This window comes from Gavialis gangeticus, unplaced genomic scaffold, assembly GCF_001723915.1.
Source record: "Gavialis gangeticus isolate Ggan-Ray unplaced genomic scaffold, GavGan_comp1, whole genome shotgun sequence".
In the NCBI taxonomy this organism is placed as follows: Eukaryota; Metazoa; Chordata; order Crocodylia; family Gavialidae; genus Gavialis; species Gavialis gangeticus.
The window spans coordinates 20,984,769-21,012,120 of NW_017729014.1; the positions used below are offsets into that span (position 1 = coordinate 20,984,769).

The 27,352-nt window shown below is 50.3% G+C and overlaps 1 protein-coding gene and 1 long non-coding RNA gene across 6 annotated transcripts in view; both read right to left on the reverse strand.

The window, feature by feature from the left end:
• The window catches only part of ARHGEF10L (Rho guanine nucleotide exchange factor 10 like), a 148,083-nt gene extending 131,821 nt beyond the window's left edge, over positions 1-16,262 (reverse strand). For 2 of the 5 annotated variants that reach the window (XM_019511930.1, XM_019511928.1), the window contains exon 1: positions 8,974-9,328. In XM_019511930.1, coding sequence (XP_019367475.1) covers positions 8,974-8,976 — 3 coding nt within the window. In that variant the 5' untranslated portion in view covers positions 8,977-9,328. Of the gene's footprint in view, positions 1-8,973; positions 9,330-15,964 lie in introns of those variants that run through there. The other 3 variants (XM_019511929.1, XM_019511927.1, XM_019511932.1) reach the window with 3 other exon arrangements.
• An 8,362-nt stretch (positions 16,263-24,624) lies between these two features.
• Positions 24,625-27,352, reverse strand: part of LOC109293824 — a 15,993-nt gene continuing 13,265 nt past the window's right edge. The window contains exon 3 of the long non-coding RNA XR_002096411.1: positions 24,625-26,901. This is a non-coding gene — a long non-coding RNA (uncharacterized LOC109293824). The remainder of the gene's footprint in view (positions 26,902-27,352) is intronic.

Sequence of the window (27,352 nt, forward strand, 5' to 3'; positions counted from 1 at the left end):
TGAGACCAGCTCCTGAGTCTAGGCAGCCTGGGTGAACTAATACTCCTTCAGACTCTCCTATGAGTAAGCTGGCAAGTATCTGTCTTTATTAGTGCATTTTTAGCCTTTGTGCTTAAGCAACAGCTTCCAGCTGTTAAAGCTGCCCATGCAGCTGGGTATTTGGGTGTCCAACAGCAATGGAGACTTTTGGGTCTCCCCTTTATACTGCCACGAAGGCTGGGCCTCAGCCAGAAATGCATTCACCACCAGCCCAAGAACCAGGGGTTAATTTAAAATCTTATTTATTACTATGTGACTCCCACTTAAATCTGCCCTCCAGCTGGATTGCCCAATGGCACTTCTTGCTAATCCTGCTTTGCCGGGATCTACCCACAGCTTTTGTTTAGCAAGACACACTGGAGCACTGCAAGGTGACTTTCACAGGGAGCAAGCAACATGGCTGTGTGCAATGGACCTTTATGCCTTGAGGGTGGAAAAAGGTCCAAGAAAGCATTTTTAAAGGTTTCCTTTCTTATTATTTAAAAAGATCAATCCTATTAGCACCAGCCCAAAATGGAAGGCTCTGGCATGCAATGCATGTGTATCCCCTTCTCCATCCAGGAGATGCACCAGAAGTGGAAAGCTTGCTCACATTAGAGGCAGACAAGGTTTTTCGGGGGAATCCAACTATTTGAGTCGGTCTAATAAAAGATATCAGATTCACCCAAAGAACCGTGCCTGCCTATGTCCTTGGACCAACACAGCTACAACCTAGAGCCCTGCTCACATTAGAAATATTCTTGGAGGAAGGCAGATGCTGCTGTTGGAAAGCAACAGGCTCCAGACTCTACACTTTGGCTGCAATAGTCACAGGGGTGGAAAGACCTTAAGAGGGTTATTATGGACCGCACGTTGATAAGTCAGCATAGCAGAGGACCACCAGCCAGAAGATGGATGGATGAGATGCAGCAGAGAGCCGCAGCCCTCCTGAAGTGTGTGCTTCCAGAGATAGACTGAGAAGACTTGGGAAGCTCTGCTACGATGGTCAGGAATAAATGCAATTTTTCTCTGGAAGCATCAATTGTTGAAAACCTCTGTGCAAATTTCCCTCATCTGGACAAGACCCTAATGAAGTGGCAAAACACCAGGAATGGAAGTTGAGCAACTGAGGAAGTTTTAAGCAGCATGACTGAAAAAAAAAATTAAAAAAAAAATCCATGATTGTTGTTTCTGCCAGCACCTATTTAACCTCAATGACTGATTAACACTGATGATTAAAAAGACATCTTTGTTAATGCTCAAAAACCCCATCCATTCAATAGAGGAGAAAAGAACTCCGATACCTCGCCCTACAGCAAAACCAGAGGCGGCCAGATTCAATATTACTGATGTTTTTTTAAAAAAAAGAAGAAAATCCTCGTCCGTTCATTATAAAAGACACCAACAAACAACATGGCCCATTTTTAAATATCCTTTGCAATCCAGCTTTACAGTTTTAAGTGGCGTGGGCTGTATAGCAAAACTCCTCTAACGGGCTGAGGATTTCTCCCAGCTCTAGACAGAAGGATGAGCTGAGAAATTCCAGTCTGGATTTGGAAATTTTTCCTGGATTTGTCCTTCAGGTCCATCATCGAGTTAGCAGCCAGCTGAAGGAGAGATGGAGGGCTGGAATCTGCATCAGCTCACAAAAAACAGGCAATGTTTGCTTGGGACACCATTTGCTGGGGAACCAGCATGGGTGATCTTGCAATTAAGGTCCTGGCCGGGGAATCTGGAGGGCTGAGTTCAGCTCCAGATTCACCATGTGAGCCTGAGCTAGTCACTGATGGGCCAGATCCTCAAAGGAGCTCATCATATGTCCTGCAGGCACTCCGTATCTGAACCGTGCTGGCACTAACACCGTTGCCTTTCAAGACTGACAGATGCCAAAACCACTGTGTTGGACACTGAAGAAAAGGCTGGAGCAGGATTGAAGCCATGATGATCCAGGGCAGCAGTGGGCCAACCTTTTGACTGGTGTCCCACAAATTAAGCTCCACGCCCTCCCCAAGTATCACTCTGACACCCCCTCCTGATCTGCTGCTCTGCTTTCTGCTCCCTACCCAATCTGCCACTCCATTGCCTTCTCCCCCTGCCAATCTTCCACTTGCCAGACAAGTTGCCCATGCAGTATTGCCAACTCTCATGATTTCCAGTGTTGTTCTTAAAGTCTATACTTTGGGAATGTGAAAAACTTAGCTCTTTCATATATATGCATGCGCATACACGCATGTGCATATGCGTCCATAAATATATATAAAAGAAAAAAACTAAGTTTCTCACATCCCCGAAGTGTAGCCTTTAAGAACAATGCCAAAAATCACGAGAGTTGGCAATAGTGCCCATGCCACCCGTGGCAGGCGTGCTACAGATTTCCAACCCTGGTCGGCAGGACGTGCAGGAAGTAAGAGGTGTTTGGCAATCTTTTTTTACTGGACCAACTTTATAGACGAGAGCTGTTAGACCAGCTTTTGGGCGTCAAGGTCTGGGAAAGAAGCAGACTCAGTCTAAGCTAAGCACCGGGTAGAACAACCATTTCTGTTGCACCCCCACGGTGTAAAGGAAAGAACTCAGTAAAAAGGGAAGTGGACCTTTTTTAGCAAAGCAAAGTAAACCTGTGGAGCAACAAGTTACCAGAAAAAACTTATAGAGCAACACGAACCAAGAGATGACCTTAATTATGTGACAGTAAGCCCATTCAAAGGGGGATAAAGCCATCACTACCCGGGGACCACAGGGAGGTTAGCAAAGAAAGCAGGTAAGATGAGCCATAAAACCATTGTGCTGAGTCCTTTCCTTTTGGTGGCCTATAGAGGCATGCATTTGCTCCACGACCCATCTCTGGAGGCTCTGCATAGATCTTCCTGGAGAACAAGTGCACAAGGTCAGAGATGGAGAGTGGGTGCTCCGAGCTCTCCCGCTCGGTGGGGAAACCTGGACAGATGATGATGTCTGAAAAAAGGAAGCTGGTGGATGTTGAGGTTGTTTGAAAACCAAATGGCCTTGCCTCTTCAGGCTGCGATTCCCCTTGCAATAAGAGGAGAATAGCATCTCCTGTATCCCGGGGGCTCTGAAGGCAAAGACATAAATGGGCACATCTACATGTTCATTAATGCGCTTTAGGTAATGCGCATTAAATTTAGTGCCTTCATCATGAGCTACTAAAAAAAGGTGCATTTGCCTATTTTAAGTTGCATTAGCTAAAGAACACTTTTTTGCGATGCTTTAACGCGTATTAAAGTGCACATGTAGACATGCCCAGTGTGTGTCAGGTGCTCAGCTACCTCAGAGACCAGAGGCACATGAGTAGTAGCTACATTTCTATCCCTTAATACCACGTCACCAATTAATTGTTGAAGGACTTGGCAGAAAAACACCTCCATTGTTGCTTATTACCAAGGTACACAGGAAGCAAACACTAGTTGTGCACATCCTTGATACCATGAGCTCTCTTTCGACCATGCCATCAAGACAATACTGCAGCCCACTGGATTTTGCTCCACTGGAGGTGCAAAGGGCAAGATCTTTGGCCGACATAAATCAGCACCTCTTTGCTCCGGCCCAAGGAGCAACGCTAATCCACATCAGTTGAGGATCTGCAATCGAGTGCGTTCTGAATAACCCCCGTGATAAGTTTGGTCCTGTGCTCTAAAGAGCAAACAAGACAAAAATAAAAAGGCATTTTGGATTAAACTGTCCCTGCAGCATGCTCAGTTAAGCTGGTAGGCATCAGGAGCTCAAGTCTACCCCTTTAGCCTGGTGTTTCAAAGAGATTATCAACAATTAAAAAAAAAAAAAAAGTCACTGTGTCCTTTAAGGCATATGAACAGAACAATGACTGAAGCTGTATTCAGATGGCCTAGAGGGCTTTCCAGCCAGCTTCCTGCTTTAATTTTAGCTGCAGCCTGCACAAAAGGAAAATAAGGCAAGGCAACACTTGGTGCATCTGCAAGATGCTGTCCTCCTAGAGGTCACAGCTCATAAAAGAAGGGTTTCCACCTTCAAGCTTGAATCCCTTCTATAAAAAGCAAGCGCCCCGCGCACACTCAGCAGCAACAGGTACAATTACTCCTGGAACGACACCTCCTGCACACACCTGCGTCACACTGATCCTCGGTTATAAATAGGCCGGTTGCTCAGCACACTGGTACCTGCTCGGAGGAGGCAGGTTGCAGCTGGCAGCTCAAAATGCAGCGAGAGCATCCTCTGTGGCTCGATAAGGAGCCTGAGCCACCCCGATTGGTGCTAGAGACCAGGAGCAATATGTGAAGGGGGTTTCAAGGTTTGTTCTTAGCTGGGCGCCTTTGCCTACAATGAGGCGAACGCTTTCAGAACTGCCGGGCGCTCCGTTTGCACAGACAACGGAGTCAGTCGACGCTTGGTGCTCTCGAAAAGTGCTGCACCGAGCGCTACGGGAAATCTGGAGGTGCCGGGTCGAAAGACCGAACTCAGCATCCCTACAATGGAAGTGGTGCGACACGAATCCCGTGGTGCCCGGCTGGAAGCACCACATGAACAAGGGCAGGCGCAAAGCCCGTGGTTAGAGGATCTCACTGTGACGGAGGACTTTACCACTCGCTCACAAGCAACTTTCTCCTGCTGTAGGGCAGGGGCATTACCTCCCCACTTCACATCCCACCTGCTGGAGGATGGGGAGCAATATAGGAAGACTTGCTTTAACCAGGGCAGGTATTAAATATATCCCCCACCTTCTCCCTGCATCACCAGACGGTGCACGTACATGAAGGGAACCTGCCTCGGGGTTTCCAGCGACTCATGGTGACGAGTGGAGATACAGGCTCCCAGCACTGTTGAAGTCAATGGGAGCTTTGCTACTGATTGCAATGGGAGGTGGACACACGCTGCTCCCTCCTTTAGGGCATACTGTTTAGGGAAACGGGTTTGATATTCAGCCCCATCTCTCTGGAGTGCAGGCACCTCCCTGTAACCGTGGTTGAGCTCAGGAAGAGGATGTGGCTAGACTTCGATAGCTACATGGGAACAGGGACTGAAGATGCACGTTCCCCATGGCCAGGCACTGAATAACCATCTTGGGGTGACCGAGAGAGGACGACCCCCTTTCCCTGCCAGACAAGCCCAGGAAAAAAAAAAAAAACAACCCCCTTGCTGTGCACAGCCCAGAGCTTCCAGATTACAAAGTGAGATGGACAAGGCTGAAACTCTGCCACTGCAAGGAGCAGCCTGGAGGACTCTGCTAGTATCTGACTTCTGGCAGGAGGCAAGCATCTGGGAGCATTTGCTTGAGAAAAGCTGCCGTGCTTTGCCGACTTCCTGCCGTATTGGCTCCAAAGCCAAAGACTGGGCCAGCAAAAAGACTGCGCTGATTAACAAACATAAGAATACCATCCCTCCCCAAGGTCTGGCCTACAGCTGGGAGAAATTACACAGAGGCATTTCCTGATTACCGAGGGAAGCAATGGATAATAAGCCTAGGCTGGAGATACAGCAACAGGACCTGACTGACATCTGTGGATGAAGCCAGCAGATAAACATGCAATTACCATTACAGATGCAAAGTGGGAAAATACCTGGTTGCTGCCGATGCAGCATCTCACACAGATCTGAGTCAGCGACGGGCCGGCGGAAGAGCGGGCGCCTGCTTTCCCTGTGTCCTGCCGAGGTGACGATGTTTTCCGGAGAGAAAACCCCGAGAGATGAAGGGCTACAAAGGGGGACACTTGGGTAGCAGCCAGCTACCCACCTGTCCTGGGAAGAGCTGCTCTACCAGGCGAGACGTCCTGGCAGGAGGCAGGTAGACTCAAAATACCTGCGTCCATGCAAGAGGCCTGAGCCAAAGGCTAAACCAGGAGAGGTTTAGGGATATAAAACCGACCCTCTGCCCAGAGCAGACCACCTGCAAGAGCAAACAGACAGAGGCTGCTTTGCTCAAACTCATCTCTTAGAAAGGGAAGTCTGAGCTGCAAACCTGGACCCAAACCTGGGTTTCAGCTGCGACTCAAGTCCAAGAGACCTTACAAGGCCCTATTAGCCAGCCCGGACCAAGGAGACCGCTCAGGCGATACAGGGTTTTTGTCCAGATCTGAAATGTTCCTGCCACTATTGGCTGTTTCAACACCGAGCCTTTCCCAGAGAGGCACCCGGGGCTATTTATTTCCCTATAATCTGATGAGCCGTTTTTGGACTATCAATTTTGGAAGGGAAAAGCCAACCGGTTCCCCCCTTCCCCAATGCAGGATCATTTCAGCACTTGATCTCGTCCAGCTTTAAGCATCTCAAATGTCCCTAAAAGATTCTGACGTTGCAACGCTCAAGCTTACCGCCATCAGGACCCATTTAAAGACTCAAAACAGATGGCTTCTCACCTATAGCTGGAGAAAAGTGGTAAAAGCAACACCATTCATGTTGGCAGGATTGGGCCCAACGGGTGATTTCTCCCCATGCTCATTGACCTCCCCGTTGCACCTTAATGTCACCTTTGCAACGCATCTCCCATCTCCCTGCTAGCAATCTGCACCTTCCAGATCTCCAGGGACATTTATGTTAACTTGCCCCACAGCCCTTGTTTAAATAGCCCAGCTCTATATACAGAATGTGTTTGCTTCCCCCCCCCACCTCAATTTTCTTCTCTTTCCCCAGGAATTTGCTTTTCTTTAAAACTCCCTCCATTTCATCAACATTAAGGTTCCCAGAAACAGGCAGAAAATAAACTTCATTTTTGCACAGAGCAAGCTGAAGGTGGAAGTCTGTTCCTCTTAGTCTCTGTGCAAAAATGAAGTTTATTTTCTGCCTAGGGGGACTTTTTCCCACTCCTGTCTGTAATTTTCCCTGAGCCTGCGGAAGGGCATGTGTACCTAAAAGCTTGCAGAAAACATAACTTTTTTTTTTTTTTAAATGTCTTAGTTGGTCCAATGAAAGGTATCCTCTCTGGACAAGACTTCTAGAGTTTTGCATTTCTTTCCATCTCAGACCAACACGGCTACCAAATACACCCCTGAACCAGACCCTAGATCATGTTCTCACCTGCCCCAATAGCCCTGCGCACTACTGGGGCAGAAAGTGGGCATCAGTTAGCAGCATAAATGGGTCTTGGGATCAGTAAGAATTGTACCCCCGGTCTCAAGTGTTTGAGCAGACCGTGACCCGCCAGGACGTCTCTGTACATACAACCCAACCCCTTGCTGGTCTCTATGGCAGGCAATGCACATTGCAAGTTCTCCCTTGACTGGTTTTCTACTCCTGCTCCTTGCCGTTTTCCAAAGCTCACTTCCACTTCCACAGCGTGTGCTTCTTTTCCCCAGAAAGACAAGCATGCAGTTAGTTTTCCAGGCTGACTCACCACGCTATTCCCGGACTGTATTTTCAAACCTCGGAAGCTAGCAAACGCAGCATGGCTAAGAGAAATGATGAACGCGCATGGCATCCCAGTGCTAATTAGTTATACTGCACCACCCATGTCAACTATCCCAGTAATGACTAAATATTTATAGCAGGCAACAAGGAGACAGGTTTGGCTTGATTGCACGGCTATTAATATCTGACACTCCCCGAATCACACTCCAGTAGAGATAAGAAAAACAACGCGTTTCAGCCAGAACTGGGATTTTACGCAGCATTTGAGAAAGCCAGCATCTTGTGACATTATGAAGCAATAACAAGGATTTCGTAGGGTGGAGAAATCTCTTTCATTGGACCAACTATGTGGTTGGGATAGTTAGACAAGGTTTTGAAAGCAAGACATCCTTTGGTGGATCTCACTCAGTTACCCAAGGTTAACTGGGAAACTTCTTAAATCAAGGCACTGAGATGTCACATAATGACGTACTTTAACTTACCACCCTGCTCCAAAGCACTTAAGCATGCAACTAATCCCATCTTATGGACGTCAAGTGCCCAAATGTATGTGCTTAAAGGGCAGCCTTAAATCTTGTGCTGGGCTGGGACCTGGCTGCATTACTGATCAGGTCTGGGATGTCTGGCTAATTTGTGCCCCGATAGCTAAATGCCCAGCGTCCTATTTCAGCATGCAAAACCTGGAACGGTCTGCTGCCCTGCCTGCCTGTATCCACATGATACCATTGTCCTCATTAAACTATCCGTGCTAGGGAGCCGATGCTTTCGCTTGGATTTGTACAGCTCCTAACGCAGTGGGAGCCTTGGTTCCTGTCTGGAGCTCCCAGGCGACACCGCAGAACAAGCAGCAGCAACAAAGGTTCACCCACCAAATTTCTCTCTCCCACCAAAGTTCACATCAGCAAACCCAAGCCCAGAAGGTTACAACTGAAGCTGGGGGGAAAAAAAATCATTCCCCCTCTCCAAAAATGCACAGATTCAGAAATATTAAAATGTTTTGGCAAATGTGCATCCAGGTTCATTTATTTTGCAAAAACCTAAAAATCCGGGGGGGGGGACGGACGGAACAGACAACTTCAAAGTGCTTCAATGTCTTCTACCAAAATATTTCACTTTCTCCATTTGAAAGGGCTCCAGTGTTTGCATTTCTGTTATTTAAATTCAGTTGGCTCAAAAAAAAAACTAAATTAAATAAATGAAACATTCTGGGCCAAAACTAAAAGGACTTTTTTTTGTGTGCGCGCAGTTTGGCCTCGTCAGCAAAACTGAAAAGGTCATGATTTGCCCTGTTCCTGCGACATTAAGTATAGCTAAAACGCCAGTTCTCTCCACCAATTAAGAAATCTGTTCACCTTTTATTGGAAAGTCCTATCGATCCCTAGCTTTAAGATCCAAAGATGTGGAGGTAAGTTACACACACTCACTTTTCACATGCATCTGCATTTCTCATGTCAAACAGCCCTAAAAACCCAGAGGCTGCAAAACACCCCATGAAAAAGAAAATCTCCCTCAGGAATGCAAGCTTGATCTGTACCAAGAAGGATCACAAATCTTACAGGAAAAGCCCAATAACATTTTCAGCCTGGTTTGGGGAACAGGGCAGAAGCCCAGTCTGAATCTCACCATTTAGGTCTAGGACTTGTGCCACCTACTAGATGCCCAAGTGCAAGCTTCTTCTGCCCTGGTCAAGGCCCCGGGATGACAGAAAGATGCCTGCTTTTGTAATAACATGCCGTCATCTGAGCCGTCAGACGAAGCCACGGAAGGCAGATAGGTAGCAGAATCCAGCCCACCGGAGTTTATATGCAGAGCCAGGCAATGCTCAGCAGACCCCAGGGTGGCAGAAAAGGACTGGAGATGAACCACGATGGCATCTTGAAACTCAGCCTCTCCCCCTGAATTAGGACTGCTAGAAAGTCCCCGAAGCATCCCTCAGTTCCTGCTGCGGTCCACGCTCCAGCCCCATGGCTACCCTGCCAGTTGGAGCACCTCCTGCTGACCCAGGACAGGATTCAAGGGAAGAAAGATAGGATCCGTACCAAAAGGAGGAGAGATCTCATCCCGAACACAGCATGAAGTCAGTTTGCTTTATAAGGGCTTCTCCAGAAGCCAGAGCGTTCATATCCCTCCCCCCTGCCTTGTTTTTCCGGCATCCATTAGTCATGTTGAAACTGCACAGCCGCTGGAGCCTGGAAAATAGCCGCAACGCGAAGAGGAAGCCGGACGGGCTGCTGGACGGCCCAGCCAAATCCAAGCATTGCCACACATTCCTAGCACGGCCCCTCGCAACCACGCTGAAAACAAAGGGACAGAGGACACCAAAAAGCCTTGGGTTTCAGTTGCCTTCCCAGGTCAAAAATCCCTTTCCTTTCTGCTTTCTTATGTGGATCTGGGGGCACCCCAGCTTTGCACCCAGGCCTTTAAGCGCAGCACTCTGATGCCAACACAAACAAATGCCACATTGGCCAAAGCAGCTGCAAACAGCCATCTGAACATTATGAGCGGATAAAGCACCTGCTGTCTGACCCGGTCTCAGATCACATTCAAAGCAAAGAGGCTTGGAGCGATCGGAGGCCCTTCTCCATTCTGCCACCAGCGGGTTTGCAATGCGTCCTTCTCTCAGGTGCCCAAGCTCAAGCAGAAAGCAGGGCAGAGTGGCACCTTGGAGACTAACTGTTTTGAAGAGGCATCAGATCAGAGATAAGGCTCCTATGGTATACTCAGGGTCCTCGCAGTATGCACGGATGTCCTGGAAACAGCAAGGCAAAGATATTCCAGACTCTTTTAAGCCACAGGTCTCCTTCCACCCTGGAGAGGGGAGAGAACAGTTAAACCCCCAGTCACTTGCAGAAAGACAGAGTGAAGACTCCTGATCACTTAGGAAAGGCTCTAAACAGGAGCACAGAAGATATGCAGACAGCTCCCGCCACACCTGACACATGTACACAACACGGGTGGGTTGGGACTCTCAAGAAAGCACGGTGCGAGTCTAACCCTGTGTCCAGCAAAAAGGCAACTACTGATTCCCATAGGAACAGAATCAGGCCAGTGCTGAAAACTGTCAAAAGTCCCGCCTGAAAACATAGGGATTTAACAAAAGGAAGCATCCAACATGAGTGAATTTTGCTCTTATCACAAGGTAAGGTAATAACGGCACTGATCAGAGCCAGACAGGGTATGGCACAGGTCAGCAAAAGTCTGCCAATGCCAGCCCAGTCCTGGGTTTCCCCTGTGCTGTGCCAAACTATAAAGGGGGTGGAGGGGAGGGATATCTGGAAACATACCCACCTCCTTTTTGCCATCCTATGTCTATTTACAGTGGAAGCTTATAAAGGCAGGGCCCGCCTTTCAATGTCCTAGATACCACACGTCGATAGTGGGACCCTGCTCTCAGCCACAGCTTCTGCATACTGCTGCGATGCTACTTATAATGAGACTTGCCCCCTTCACCTACTTTTAAGCACCAGGAGCTGAAGTCCTGCTCCAGAGGAATGTGCCTTGCTGCAGGAAAACCCACCAGAGCACCAATGCAGTCAGCGGGGCCTGACTCTTGCCAGTCTCGCATTAACGTGTGTGCAGCTAAGTGGCAGGCCCTACATTTGCAGAGTCAAATCGAAGAGGCAGGTATCTACCTTGGAGGCTGATGGCACAAGGGAGCAGGGCCATGTCATGGATGGAGTACTTAGAAGGGAGCTCTACAGCCCCTAGACCCTGCATCATCCTACCACAAAAAGCCCTTTGACTCAGCATCTCCCCAGAACCAGGATGGCACGTGCAGAGACAGCCTGTGCTAGCTGTGCATCTCCACGTCCCCCTAGGTACCCATACCATGATGGACCAGACCCAAATGGTGTGTCTACACATGCATTAGCACACTTTAGTTAATGCACATTAAGTCTAGTGCCTCCGTTATAAGGTACTAGGAAAATGTACATTAGCCCGCCTTCATGCACGTTAACGGGAGGGGGGGGGGGTTAGCAATGCTTTAATGCACATTAAAATAAGCTAATGCACATTAAAGCACATGTGTAGATGCACCCTTTGAGCCTGGAAACCAACAGAAAGACTCCCATAGACTGCAACGAGTTTCAGATCCCTGCCTAAGTCCTGCTGTCGCCTGACATGCCCAGGTCCCCAGAGGAATTCATGTAGCCAATGAGCTGAGCTCCGTTTCCCCGCCTGGCTGCTTGTGCATGATTGATTACCCTATTGTCAGGGGTTTCCCCAGCACAGATGGCTGCACGCAGGTGCCTCCCTCCTTCCCCTGGCTGTTCCTGTTGCACTCCAAGTGTAAAAGCAGCTCCTTTGCAGCAATGCCTCTTTGCAAGATATGCGGGTAAATATTAGTCTGCCTATCTCCCAGCTGCTACCTAGCAAGTGGACTGTTTACAAGACAGGATCCTCACCATGATGTAAGGGCTGGACTCCTTGTTCCTGGACTGCAGTCAGGCTCTCTCACATGAGCTGTGTTTTTTGTTTGTTCTTTTTTTTTTTTTTAAAGAGCACTGGAGGGATTTCTCCTCATTTTTAACTCTTGGACAGCCTGATATTCAAACACGCTTTGTCCTCTCCAAGCAGTTTTCCCTCCATCCCGCACATGCTGTGCTGGGCTGTCATTGTAGGGTTAGGGGCTTACTTGGACTCCACTATGGTGCCTTGTCACTCGTTCTGGAAGCCAAAGTACATCCATGTGAGATAAGCCTCTAGGTATTCCTCCAAAATCATTTCTCAGCCTTATAGCAACTTCCCAGCTACCTTCCCTTCCAGTACCAGGGAGAGAGGATTTGCTGTGTATTGCATGACAGCCACCAGATTTGAGGGCCCTTTGGACCAGTGTGCACTCATATGCACCCATGGGTGCATGGTTACTTACAAATGCAAGACAGACAATGAACTGAGCAAAAACAGGGCCCGAGCTCTGCACGGAGAATACGGACCCTGCTTCAAACCCACTGAAGTCTGCGAGATGGGGGTCTTTCCCACCAACTTCAAAAGGCTTTGGATTGAGCTCTGTAGGGTGACAAACCAACACCACATGCTGGGGCTCGGCATCAAGCCTATACATCGATTCCCACATAAGCCTTAAAACAGGACTGTGCGCGCATGCAGCCTATGCACTGGGATATTTCACCCTTGGGATATAGATGCCAGCGGCATTCATAGCAGAGAGCAGTCCAGAGCGGAGCAGATGAGCTTTGACACAGTCCCTTGAATGCCACGCACCCATTCAGTCTCTACTCCCTGCTCGCACACAACTGTCACGGGTGCTAATTTGCATAACGTTGCAAAATGCAAATGAGAAAGGTCAAACACAGAGGGAGATCTCAGGTGCGTTGCAATCACAAGCCACCAGTTTCTTAAACTGTGTTGGCAGCAGATTCTAGCAGCAGAGCTTAAAGTTTTTCAGCTCAGCTTCCTGCTTTAATTCAGGCCTATGCACCATATGCCAGGTGGGTGGTTATGGTGTGGCATATGCAGGTCTTGGGGCAGGATGTAATTAGCACTTAACAGGATACATCTTCTGTGCTGTTTCTGAGACATAGCTGCATATTGTGGGGTGTATGGCTGCAGCCATACCAACACCGAACCACAAACACCATTGGTGCAACAAGGCAACACCTGGTCTATGATCCAGGGTACAACAGTCACATAATTCAGTATGCATTCATCCGTCTGACACACAAATGCAGCCTTCTAGGATCAAGTGCACATCTTGGGTATAACAGAAGGCAAGAGCAGAGACGAAGGGCTGTTTAAGGGGCTTGTAAATCCTGGTTCACTTCCTCTCTCCGACACATACTACCCACGTGACCCTGGGCACATCCCTTTGCCTATACGGGCCTCAATTCCTGCTTTGTAATATGGGGGCAATAGCCCTGCCCAGCCTCATAGGGCTGTTGTGAGGGTAAATGCATCAAAAACTGAGACACCAATATCCTGCGGTACCATTTAAACACCTCGACAGAGATTCACCTCACATGCAGCAACCCCCATTCAATGGCTCACCTTGCACACTTCACTACCAGGGGAGCACAGCCTGATTTTAGCCCAGGATCTGGATACTGATTTCACTCCGACTGTTACCCCTGCGTAACAAAACCACATCCTAAGGCTTGTCTGCATGTGATGTTACTCCAGAAGAGCTGTGGGTATATGCACTCTGATTCAAGAGGAGCATCCACACGTGTTGTCTGGAACAGCTGTTCCACTTGCAATTCGCAGCCTGCCTTCTGCGCAGACAGGCCCTTGCAGCTGCTTTATCTACCGCCGACACGGCTTTCCCTTCTTTGCTATCCCTCAGTTCCTACAATGCACCTTTACCTTAAACCAGTATCCACGGGCATGGGGTGGCATCGGTGCACCTCGGTCCCAACCAGCCAGATAGCGACAAGGACCCTCACAGCCCCTGCCACATATCCCTGCTCTCCAGGCACCTTCCACAATAGGTGAACAATGGGGCGAGGCCTCCTGTTTCTGCTTGGGTCCCAAGCAAGGTCCGGATTTGAGTCTGCAGAGATTGAGCCCTGCATGTCTGGGAAAGCTCAAGGGTAGAAACCCACTGAGGTCCCAGCACCATCGAACATCCAAAAGCCAGTACCAGCCTGTAGCTATCCAACAACGCTTGCTGGACAAGTGGAAGGTTGTCCCACGTTGCACATCCCCAAAAACAATCACCACCCAGGGCTTGCCTGAACACAGCTGACATGTCACGAGAGCCATGCGACTTGAAACCAGCCGGGTGAAAGCAATGCAAACCCCCAGCGCGGAGGCCATGACTCAAGTTTAAAGGCACCTTTTGACCAATTTAGCCTTGCAAATAAAAGTCTACCTAGCAGAGCAGTGTCAGCAAAGGGGGTAGCAAGCTTTCACCCTGCCCAACAGCCGAGCCAGCAGAAGCCTCCAGTGCAGACACACTTCTACAGGCAAAACTGAGAATTTATTTACCTCCATAGTTTGTTCTGCTTGGGATAAAGCTATCGAGATAAGGGTCTAGCTTTGCTGGGATAACGTGCACATCCTCTAGGAGCAGCTAACAGGTCTAGCTACCCTGGTAAGAAGTGCCTAAAGTTGGCATGGACTTCAGGGAATAATCTGCCGTGTGATTTCATTCTGCCCTTGTACCAGTTTAATAGATTTGGTAAAATAAAAGTCACACCCCTTATTACTGACCTAGTTAAACCAGTGCCAAAGCCATGCCTAAACCAGTCCTTGAGAGAGGCCACAGGCAGACTGAACCCCCACGCCCAACCCCTAAAGCAGCCCTCCAGAGGCTTGTAGCCCAACAGCGGAGCAATAAGGGGACATTTCCAAAAGGTACAACTAACCTGCTCCCTCCAGAGAGCACCTTGGCTGCTTCCCGGGCACTGAACAGCCATGAAAACTATCACAGAGCATGCTAAAAAATTAATAACTCTTTTCCTCCCCTTCCTTCCAGGAGTTCAGCAACACCAGGATCTTATTTATCTACCCTGGATCAATCTGCAATGCCCCTCGCCTGGAGCTGTGCCCACAATAGCAGGAAGAAGAGGAAGAAACCTCCCCCACCCCACAAAGAGATGCAGCCATCCATGCAGACATCCCATTTCCTTCCTCCCTCCCCGCACCCTGTGCCCTGCATTATTTACATCCAGGGTGGTTATATATAAAACATGGCCCAGGTAGAAGGTGAGGGCCTTACATTTTTGCTGGCATGGGGAAAGGTTGCGGGTGCCTCTTGCTCTGCACCCGCGTTTGCAAAGCTGTGCCCGGCGTTTGAGAAAGGGGACGGGACGGGAAATACGGCACCCCAAACCCAAGGGGATTTGCAAACCAGGGGAACACGGCGCCCCAAATGCAAGAGGCTTTCCAAGCCAGGGAAAATACGGTGCCCCAAATCCAAGAGGATTCACAAGCCAGGGAAAATACGGTGCCCCAAATGCAAGAGGATTCGCAAGCCAGGGAAAATACGGTGCCCCAAATGCAAGAGGATTCGCAAGCCAGGGAAAATACGGTGCCCCAAATGCAAGAGGATTCGCAAGCCAGGGAAAATACGGTGCCCCAAATGCAAGAGGATTCGCAAGCCAGGGAAAATACGGTGCCCCAAATGCAAGAGGATTCGCAAGCCAGGGAAAATACGGTGCCCCAAATGCAAGAGGATTCGCAAGCCAGGGAAAATACGGTGCCCCAAATGCAAGAGGATTCGCAAGCCAGGGAAAATACGGTGCCCCAAATGCAAGAGGATTCGCAAGCCAGGGAAAATACGGTGCCCCAAATGCAAGAGGATTCGCAAGCCAGGGAAAATACGGTGCCCCAAATGCAAGAGGATTCGCAAGCCAGGGAAAATACGGTGCCCCAAATGCAAGAGGATTCGCAAGCCAGGGAAAATACGGTGCCCCAAATGCAAGAGGATTCGCAAGCCAGGGAAAATACGGTGCCCCAAATGCAAGAGGATTCGCAAGCCAGGGAAAGGATGGGAGGTCTGGGCCACGGCTTTGCGGCTGGAGCTGTCTAGGATCGGCGTTTTCTCGGGAAGGCCACAGGCTGTGGCAACACACGCCATCGACACATCCTGACACATCTATTCTAGCCTGGGAGCCCTGGAAGGAAAGCGGCGGAAATCCGAGTGCTCACTTACCCCCCTTGCCCGCCAGCCTTTGTTGTAACGTTACAAAGGAGCAGGCAGCGCAGGCGGGGGCTCCCGGCAGCAGGCCATGGCCAGGCGCACCATCCAGCGCAGGCAGACGCAGGCACACACAGGGCTGCTCTAAGTCTTCCCTCCTCCTCCTCCTCCCCCGGCCATATCCCACAGGCTGCGGGATCTCATCAGCCAGGAGCGGGCAGGATGCCCAGGCACCCGGGTGCCTGCAGCCCAGTGCACCCAGCCCTGCCTGCGCCGCCTGAGCCTCCCTCCCTGATCAGGAGGCTCAGCCGGACCCCTCAGCTGGTCCCAGTGCCATCAGCCTCCCAGGCAGCCAATCAGGCCCTGCCGCTATGAATACTGATGAATATTCGGGGGGAGGGCCCGCTGTCAACCCAGGTCCAGGGATGGGAACGGTGGCGCCGGCCGTCCACCCCTGCCCCAGGGCCCTTCGTCCTGCTCCTTGCTCGATGCCGGCGCGTGTCCACTCAGGGCCTGGTCCCAGATGGAAAGCAAAGGCAGGATCGGGCCCTCTGCTTTTTAACCCGTTATGTGCCCCGTTCCACCCTCCCCTTCAAAAGCAGCGACCCGCAGGGGCTTCCAGAGTGAGCAAAGGGCCCGTCTGCATTGCCCCCAGGCCCAGCTGCCTTGGGTGGTACTGCAACGCCCCTGGGGATGCACCCAGAGGGAAGTCCGGGAGTTTTAAATGCCACTCGGTTTCCAAGGATGTTATTTTTCTTTTCAATTTCTCAGTTGGTCTAATAAAAGGTATCATCTCTGAACTGAGACTTCGAGTTTTGCATCACTTGGTTTCCAAGGCTGAGAACCAGCAAACTCCTGCGGTTGGGTACCCAGGGAACATAGCCCGTCCTGGGTAGCCTGGAGACAGAAGTCTGCTAAACACATACACCCCTTTCACCGTTAATTGTCCCCCGCCAGATATGGGAAGTTGTTCTCAAGATAAATCTGCCGACTTACAACAATGAACCTCACCCACCCCAGCCAGCGCCCCTCCGTCCTAGCCACCGGCCCCCGCTGCTACCCCAGGCCAGCATCTCTGGTCACACACACCTAGGCACCGCCATGCTGTCCTTCTGGGGCTGTCTCCCTCCTGTCTTCTTGCACCAATCCTGCCAGCAAGCTCCATCACGCTGGGTTGGGAAATACCGTAGAGGAGGGAGAAGGCCGCCAGTCTCCCCCAAAAACTCTGGATGCAGTATTGTGACCTGGCCCGCTTACAACAAAAGCCCATGCTAAAAATCCACTGCTAGCCCTTGAGAAAAGGCCTCCCAGTAATGGTTTCTAGGCAAACAGGATCTGTCTATGGGCCATCTGCTGATTAATACGAGCTGTTTGCATGCCTTTGGGAGGGCAGGTCGGCGGCGCCCGATGAAATCCCACACCCCCCGGGGAATTCAGGTCACCCTGGAACAAAGCCGTGTCTGAACCCCTGCTAAGCTGGGTCCAGATTTGCTCTCTCTAGTTTGCAAGGTCCCAAACCACTGCACTGGGGACACAGAAGGGAAAGACCCTGACCCAATCTCTGGCTGGATCTAGCAGCTCTGTGAGCCAAATCCAGTATGCAGGCTGCGGACACCCATCCAAGAACACTTTTCCGGCTGGCATAAGGACTCTGCGGCAGATCAGGGCCATGCCACGGGTGCAGGTTATGTGCTTTTCTTCCCGTGCAGTCCCAGGCACAGCCTGTTAGAGCAACCTCAGACCATGCTACCAGCCCTCCCCTCTTGAAATCATCTACCCTGGGGCACTGCGGGCACTGGTGCGGTGGCAGTTTATAAGCACTGGTGTAGCATGCTGAGCACTGCCTTCCTCCCCCTGTTTAAAGCCAGGATAAATAGCTCTGGTGCAAGTTGTGTCTGCAGTAGTCTCCACTCGCTGCTGAAATCCCAAAGTGCACGTTCCTGGGTACCTCCGATTCAAGGATCCTCCAAGGCAATGCACAAAAGCCTCCCTGCTGGCATTACTCCTCTCATCTTAGCCCTCTGCTTCCACTCCTTATTTTGGGAGGCACTGCAGAGGTGGCTAAAAGTCGCTTCACCCCTGTGCCCTGCAGCTAACGGGTCTGAGAACCAGGCCCTTCTTATATGAGGTTTTGGCATCGTAGAGCAAGTCTGTCCAGCTTCTAAGCAGGTGGGTGTCACACGGGTAGCACTAGCATGGGCTCTGCACCCCCCAGCCCTCACGCCACATGGGAACATGCCTACGCGTACCCCCACATGGTATGAGCTATGGGGGCAGTGACCCCATGCTCATGACCCCACATACCCCCACATGGTAGGGAGCTATAGGGGCAGTGACAGCCAGGTAGGAGCCCATGGGCAACAAATTAACCCCTCGCATCCAGCCTGGAGCCCACCGGCCACGAATTAGACAGGCCTGTTGTAAAGAGAGATTTTCCTAAACACCCAAGTGATTAAGGAACACTAGACCCACCATGTCACAGGCCTTAGGCTCCCTAATCCCTTAGGCAGTTGAGAAAGTCATCCCTGTAAAAGTCCTCTTGCTGGAATTAAGGGTTTGGTTGTGTGTTGGGGCAGGAATTAATTAGCGAGTATTTCAACCGGGTGGGGAAGATTACTGGGATCAGAGATATGCTAAAGTAAACAATAGATTTGAGAGGAGCTGGAAGAGGAGAGAAGAAAGGATCCGTCACTTTAAGATCATAAAGACTTGTGCACACTTGCAAAGATAAGGTCCAGCACCAGGCTAGCAGCACTGCCTTGAGATAACCCACTTGCTACTAGGTCCTGATCCGGCTGGGAAAGGGTTGACGGAGGAAGTTGGCCCCTTGCAGATGTAGGGCATAGGAGTGGCTCTTGAAAGAGTATTTAGGGTGTGGGTAGATGATCCTAACAGGTGCACCCTAGCAGCAGCCAGACCCAGGGAGGAGGATCCAGCTGATCTTTGCTGTATATTGGTCATGTCTCTGTTAACAAGACTAGACCCCAGGAAAGAGGAGTTTGCGCCCAATGAATGGTGCTGGAGACTGGCAGCTACTCCCAGACCATTCACTCTTCTGCTGGCTCCAGGCTTTCCTTATTCAAGTGCCAGGCAGACAGCAGGAGGCACTTATTAAATATACAGATGTTCCCACTCCTGTCAAATCATTTTTAAAAGACAGGCAAGATAATCTTTTCTCTGAACACTGCCATTGTGGACTCTGGATTGAGATATTTAAAATATATATATAATAAATCAGTCCACTGCAGAGATGAGTGGGGATTTTAGTTACTTTATGAAATGCCAGAGCTGTGACCAGAAGAACTTGGGGTACAGGAGACCATCCACCTTAGACAAGGAAGGGGCTGGGGAAAAGATATAAGTTAGAGAAAACAAGGAAAGAGGAAGGGAGAGATTCAGGAACGGTCAGAGGATGAACTCCCAAGCAAGTAGTGTTGTGCAAAGGATACCACACCAGCATTGCAGGTGGGCAATCTGGGGTTTAGTCCCAACGCTGTCATTAATCCCCCATTGGGACACTACCGGTGCAATATAGCGTGGACAGATACTACCCAATTCAGATCACTGTAGGCTAATTCACCTCCTTTCTCTGATGGGGCTGCACCTATGCTATTAGTAGTAGTCTAGACTACTACTACCAATACCTGGGATACTGTCCTATGATGCCACGAGGGAGACATCCCCAGGGACGTAGACTGCATAAAACACAGTGGCTCCAGTGTGAAAATCCACCGACTATACAGAGCATGCTTCCACTCATCAGCTCTGCTCCTGGAGCCCCGTTCTCCAGTGCCTGACTGGTTTCACGCCAGGATAATTTGCTGACTTTGGAGGCATCGGTCCTGCTTCATGCTGATATAAGAAAGCCAAGAGCCCTCTGAAGAGTCAGCCTCCTTGCTGCTGCTAACAAAAAAACCCACAGCTACAACCTCACTGCTTTTCTACACCTGTTTGCCCTGCAGGAGCTGATTTTAGTCCTCCTTACGCATGGTCAACAGGATGGCGGTAAGTAACAATCAACCACATGTGAGCAAACCCGCCCAGGCCACATAGGATGCATAAGGTGTCAGTAAACCCTCAATCAGATGACCTGAGCTGAGCTGAGCTGACTGGAGGTGAGAAGTGGCAGGAAGCTTTCTGGGCTCTAGGTGGGTTTTAGCTAATCTGGCTGTTAGAGAAAAGAGCCCAGGCTCTCAGCTGGTATGAACTGATGGACTGCCATTGCAATCATGGCAGCTGAGGCTTGTAACAGCTTCCAAACCCAGCCAGAGAGAGGGAAGGCCATGCACTATTTTTCTGATGGGCTGCTCTACAGAGCACACCAGTGCATGAGTGCTTCTGTGCCTCAGTTTCCCTGCTTGTGTATAGCAGGGAGGACGGACAGCCTCCCGGCTTTGTACAGCATGCTGCAGCCTGTGGATGAAAGGTGCCAGACCACTCCCAAGTTGGACTAGGACTTACTACCAGGACATGAATGTTCCTTGATTTGAATCAAATGCTCCAGAAACAGCAGTGAGCATTTTGCTGCTTTTCTGGTCTCCTGGACCACAATGTGCCAAGATAGTATTTGAGCTTCTTCCCCAGATGCAGTGAATCCCTGATCCAGTAAAGACAATCAGGCATGAACAAGAGGAACTGAGCACAATACCTTTCATTGTGAAGCCGTAGGTATGCCGATGCAGACCCTCTGTCTCTTACTAACTATAACCCTAATTCACTGACTGTCTTCCTAATTCCCACCTCTTCTAAATCAGAGAGTATCTCTAAATTACAACTTTTATTGCTAAACAAGGAGGTTTTTCCTTGCCTGGGGCTGGGCTGATACCAAAATACACAGCCAGAAACTCTAGGACTAGTCAGCCACAGTGCTCAGAGAACCTAAAATAAAACCCAAGCCTATTCAGTGCTCCAGCCATGCTACCAGTCCTCCCCTCTTAAAACCAGTCAGTTGCTACAGGCACTGGTGTGGTTGCCATTTGTAGGCGCTGGTGCGGTGCACCTAGCAGCATTAATGTGCACCAGGATAAATGACCCTGGTGCAAGTTGTGTCTGCTGTAGTCTCCACTCTGCTAAAATCCCAAGGTGCACGTTCCCTGGCACCTCTGATTCAAAGATCCTCCAAGGCAATGCACAAGAGCCTCCCTGCTGGCATCTCTCCTCTCATCTCAGCCCCTTTCTTCCCCACTCCCTCTTTGGTCCTAAGGGGCACATGAAATGAATGCAGCCTTCCTAATGGAGCGGCACGCCCAGAACGAAAGTCCCAGCAACCGCTGGAGTGGGATTAACACACCTGAAGCTGGCAAGCAGTGGGAGGGGGAGTTTGCTTTGCTGCTCAGAGACTCAGCCCTGGATATCTCAAGTTAGTATTTAAAGAGGTACTCACATCCCCAGGGCCCTTTATCCCAGTGGCCAGAGAGAAGCATTGACTCTCAGCCACATTTTGCCTTCTCCTGGCCCATCAGCTGCCCCCAGTTGGAAATGGAGCTGAGCGGAGCAGGGCAGGCAGCTCCGAGCGTACCCTGGCATGGGTGGCTCTGGAGGCACGTGGGAAAGGGAACGGCAGAGGAAAGGTGAGAGCTGTTTGCTGAAGCACGTCATCCCCTAGCACAGGAAGAGGGCTTGGCAACTGTGATCCGGGACTGCAGGGCTCTCCTCCCGGCTCTGCCACTCACTCCCTGCATGAACTCAGGCAAGTCACTTTCTCTGTGCCTCAGTTTCCCCATCTGCCTACCAGGAGTTGTATTATTTCCTTGCTTCACAGGGGGGCATGCAGGCAAATTAACTAGTGGCTTCTCTAATGCACTTCTGCATCCTCAGCTCATACACACTCGAAAGGACAAGATCTGGCTCCAGGCCAGCAGCACTGCCTTGAGATAACCCACCTGTTACTGGGCCCTGAGCCCACTGGGAAAGAGCTGATGGCTCTGTTGGCTCGGTGAAGCTGGCTCTTTGCCCCACGCCGAGGGAGGAAGCGGGGGTTTAAAACGATCATTTCAAATGATGCAATAGCATTTCACTGTCTCCTCTTCGCTGCGTGATCTGACACGGGCGCCAGCACCAATGGCCACATCCTGACAATGCCTCTTTCAGGCAGGGAAGTGTTATTATCCCCCTTTCATGGATGGATCACCGAGGCCCAGAGAGATGAAGTGATTTTTCCCAAGGTCACAGAGGGAGATTGTGACAAAACCAAGAAATAGGATGCATTGCATTCCTCCTGACCCCCAGCCCAGCACCTGCACTGTGCATGCATTTAAAATATAAGACTTTGCTGTGAGCTGCAGCTGTGCTATTCTGTTGCTCCTCTGCCTCTTGCCCCGCTGCTGTGACTCTGAACATCTTGTTGCTTTTTAGACAATAATCTCTTTGAAGGGCAAGTTGGTTTCTTCTGTGCCTGTACAGGACGCAGTGCACTGGGGCCCTGAACTGGTTGGCTTTGAAGCCACCACTATAAAAAGGGTAAGTAACAATATTAAAGCAGGGCACCCTCCATACCAGCCTTTAACATGCCTTGATTGCATGTTACCCAAGGACCTGGGGATGCCCGTTGTTGGTCCACCCATGATCACTCAACCTCCTGCTCTCTAAATCCCCCCTGACTTAACCTAAAGGAGATTCCCCATGATCTCCTAGACAGATCAGGGCTATGACACGCAGCTAAAGTGTCCTGATTCCTTCCACGAGGAGGCAGTGGTGCAAAATGGTGTTAGAAAAGTTTTACGTACCATGAATACGCACAGGGTGGCTGAGCTGGGAGACACCAGTAACCCCACTGATGGGCCAAAGCAGACCGGTTTTGTGTCAGCTTAATGCAGTGGATGTTATTTCATGTGTTCTCATCCCAAAGGATTTTGCCAGGTTGTCCTTGCTGGCATGGTTTCGTGCACACTAACTGCTAGAAACGACCCTCCCCGCTCTCTTCTTAGCTGCTACCCTATGCAATAACCACACATGGTTATTACAGCTCTGTCTTACCACCTTCACCTGGCTTGGTTTATAATAAGAATTAGAAATGCCATACGTGTTTTCACCGAAGACCAGCCAAACTAGCCTGACAGCCTCGGCTAGATCTCAGCGTCCTTTCAGTGTGACATGAGGAAATGCAGAACTTGCTTTTCTTGCAATCACCAAACCAACCAGCTAGCGCTGCAGCCTGTTTTCCCTTCCAGTCGCTCCACCCTCAGAGGTGCCAAACCCTTGGGTCCATGCCATCTCTCTGAGCTGTTAGAAACCACCCTGCTGGGTGCTATTCTCCACCAAGGACACAGAACCTCTGTTTTCCACCTTTCAGATGTTTTCGGCAGGCCTTGAGCCTGCAAGGTCACAGGTGAGATGTGTCTGAGACAGCAGGAAAGGTCTCAGCAGGGCCTGAAGGGTTAAAACCATTTGCTTGGCATAGTGTGGGTCTAAGAACCGCTCCATGCTGCTCTTGATTCACTGATGCTTTTGCCTCGGGGTGAGCCTTGCAGACAGGTTCCAGTCTGATCGCTTTGTGTCACTGCAACAGGGAGGGAAGGAAGGATTGAGCAGGTGTCCCTAGAGCACACCCCCTCCCAGACTCAGGTCTCCTCTCTGCACAGATGCAAGCCTGTGCGGTTCTCTCGGTGCAACCCAGAGCCGGGGGCACTTGAGCAAGATGCAACGGCCTTCTTTCAGCCAGATAGAGGTCAGTTCTGTACTGTTGTAATGCACTTGTGCTGATTTATCTGGGCGTAAGCACACATGGGATTTGCTGCTTTTAACCCCGGCGTGTTGGAACGCATCAGGTGGTCAGCATCTGGGCCTGACTCCCCACACATTGCAGCTTGCGGAGCCAGGAGTACCTCAGCTTCTCTGATTGCTAAGTCTCCTGTTGAGTCAGTACCCATGAGCTACTTCCTGTTGGAAGTGTCATGCTAAACCCACCAGGGTTTAATACGACACTTCATCATCGGACCCCCGCCCCAGGTCACTTCCCCATTGCCGTCTCTCAGTCCCTTGGATCAGCTGGGCCTGGGTGCCCTGCAAAATGCGCTGCAAAAGCCCCCGCACAGAGGTGGGGGAAAGTGCCTCAAACTACTGACAAGCCCCTCCCTTGCTGTCCAAGGAGCATCGGAGGAGAAGGACGTCTGTTTTAACCTCAGACTGAAGTTTGGGGTACGAACATGGCCAAACAGCAATGCAATATGGATTAGGGATGCAAAGCCCTGCTGAGGGACCACCAACACTTTTGCATGCCAGGGTGCACCAGCATCTCGCCCTTGCCTGTTCTGTTCCCCTGGCAAACAGCAGCAAATGGCACCTCCGTTCTTGGACTATTGCTTCAGCCCTCACACCCATTAACCTGCAAAGGATGTGAGAAAACTCCTGTCTGGCTTTTGGTAGGGACGACATGGACTTCTTAGTGAAGGGTGGGCACATCTACACATGCATTTGATCCAGGGTCAGTTTACTCAGGGGTAAACCCATGACTAAATGCTCCCCAGTAGGTGTCTACACATGCAGGGAAGCAGGAGCAGGTTTGCTGCTAATGGCAGCAAACTGCTCCTGCTTCCTGGGGCCCTGCAATGGGCCCCTGCCGCCACCACGTGCACATGTAGATGCACATGCTTACTGTGCAGTAAACTATGCTACTGGGTAGTTAAGCGTCTCATGTAGATGCACCCAGTCTGAAAAAGAGTCTGGGGGGCCTCAGAGAGCCTGAAGCTCTGTTCCTAGTTCCACAGTGCACGTGGCAAGTCTCTGCATACCCATTTCCCTGGGATGTCAAAGGCCCAGGTCCACCTCCAGCTTGTTACAAGTGCAAATTAGTGCCTGGAAAACTCTTTGAGATCCTTAGAACAGAGATGTCCGGGAACCACCGGGTGCCATGACACAGGGCGCTGGACTAAGACGGAGGACACTGGCCCCGCCACAGACCTGGAGTTTGCTTCTGCGCACGTTACTTTGCCTCTGCACGCTCTTCGTGACAACTCAGGAAATTTGGCCAAGGTTAGGAAACTGCCACGTCAGAGAGTGTCTCGGTGCGGAGATAGTCCGACAAATCCACAGGGCCTCTACAGACCAGCCATACCAGGAACCATTTCGGTGTTGTTAAGCATTAATGATCGCCTCTTTGGGTGGAAACGCATCAAAACAATGGGTTGTCTGAACTGTAAAAAACGAGTTCCTCCAACTTCTCTGCAAGAAGAGGGAAGTGAAAATGGAAAACCCAGGGACGGACGGGACAGAGGTGACAAAGCAGGGAATGAAAGAAGACTTTCAGGAGGAACAAAGGCTTGGGTTTATGAAGGTAGGAGAATCTGTGGGAAGGAGGGAGGTTCAGGGGCATGCTTTTGTAGCAAAAGGGTTGGGCTTCATTGTGAAAGTAGCCGAGGACAAAGGAAGCTTAAGAGGGAGATTTCATGGTTGAGAAGAGGAGACCTGAGCTGCCAACAACAAGTTCCTGGGCATCCCAGAGGACTCTGACCAACCCCGACACGGTTCCCTACTAGCGAGGAAAATAAGGCAAGGAACCGCATGAGGGGTTTATCACTTCTGTCTGGATGTTTCCTTCCTTCTGCAAACTAACAAGTAATTGTGCTTAAAAACCCCTGTGAGGTCTCCAGGTCATGCTGAGCTCCTGAAGGGTTCAGTGCTCAATTTGATTATAAAAGAAAAATTTAATTATAAAAAAAACAGCGCCTGGGATGTTGGAGCTAGGAGAACGAGTGTGCATAAAACACTGGGGAGCAAAGGGTGATGCAGGGCGGCTGCCTGTGAACCAGTAGACAAAGATTCAGAGCCAAGAAAGCGTGTCAGAGAGGCTGGAGCCAGAAATGGTTGTTAAAGCTCACCGAGATGCAGGGCAGCCAGATACATGTGGGTCTGGCGCAGCAGGACCCAAACACATCGGCCTGGGGAGAGCCCACAGACGGAGCTTTACCTGGGCGGTGCGCGACCCGCCTCAGTTTCCCCATCTCTGCACCAGAAACGATGCTACCGGCACTGTCGGAAAGTGCATTCTCGACCCCGGGAGCAAGGCACAATAGCCAAGGCAGGCGTTGCTATTGTTAAACTTTACTCTTATGGAAGCACCTACGTGAGAATCGAGCATGGACCTAGTTGTGCTATATACAAAGCTGCAGGAAAAGATGGTCCCCGTCCTGCCTACCTCCAAAACGCCATCAGCCCACCTGCAGCCATAGCAATCTGTTTTGCTGGTAATGACTAGAGCAGCTAGAGGCATGATTTTTTACCCACATAGTTATAGTACAACTCCTCATCTGGATGGGCTTACACCTGTATATTGGTTTGTTCTCCTTCCTGGAAGGGAAGAACAATACTGACTAGTGGACAGAGACATCGGTTCTTATCTGATCTCTGCCACTGGCCGGCTGGATGGCCCTGGGCAAGACACTTTCCCTTTGCATGCCTCAGTTTCCTCAGCCTTAAAATGGGGATATGAACACTGACTTGCATAGTCCAGCCCTTTAAGATCTACTGATGAAAAGAGCTATACAGCAGCTGGAGATTAGGATGCTGATACAACTATGTCCAACTGAGGGTACCCGTCATCCTATACCTAAACCAATCTAGCTAAAGAGATACTGCTTTCTAGCAACAAGAAGCCCGTCTTTACACTTTGAACAAAAGCCAAATGATGAATCAGAAGGGAAATGAACATCAGCTCATGGTTATCCCGAGTCCCCGGGGAAGGTCCCTTTAAGAGAGACATCCACTCCTGCATTACCTCTGTTTCCAACAAAACCCAGCAAAGAACTGTAGCGCCCGGGAAGTCAGGCAGTAAAAAGCTTACTTGGTCCCTTTCAAATTCTCCGCTTGCCCTTTGAAGAAGTGAGCTCTCCGGTGTTGCAGACAAAAAGCTGACTTCCCTCCTTTGAGTTGCATGCAGCTTGGTTTCTCTGCTGTCTCTCTGCGGCTCAGGCACTGGAAGTCAGCAAGAAAGCACTCCTTAGAAGTGATTCAGACACCTGCAAGAGGAGTGGAGCACATGTATGGGCATCACCTGTCTCCAGAGCCACTGACAGTGACTCAGTGCAGGCTGGGCTCTGAGTCAGTCCATGACCAGGGGCCAGGGGAAGAGCAAACCTTGCCATCTCACAGAGGCCTGGCAGGGGGAGATTCTGCCCCCGAGTCGGCCACAAAACTGAGGCCAGGTTGGGCTAGAGCCTGCTGGAAAGTTTTTGGCAAATAGCGAATGCATCAAAAAGACAGAGCAGGACTGAATCTATTGGCAAGATTATGCCCGTCGCCCTCTCCAGAAAGAACCTGGACTGGCCATAGTGGAGGCTCACCCATCTCCCTCTTTTTTTGGCAATGGATAATGGGGTAAGTAAGTCAAAGGGAGTTTAGCTCATCCTGTGGCCCACTCCTGGCTTGTATTCTAACCCAGAGCACTTCAATATGCCCCTCCTCTGACCT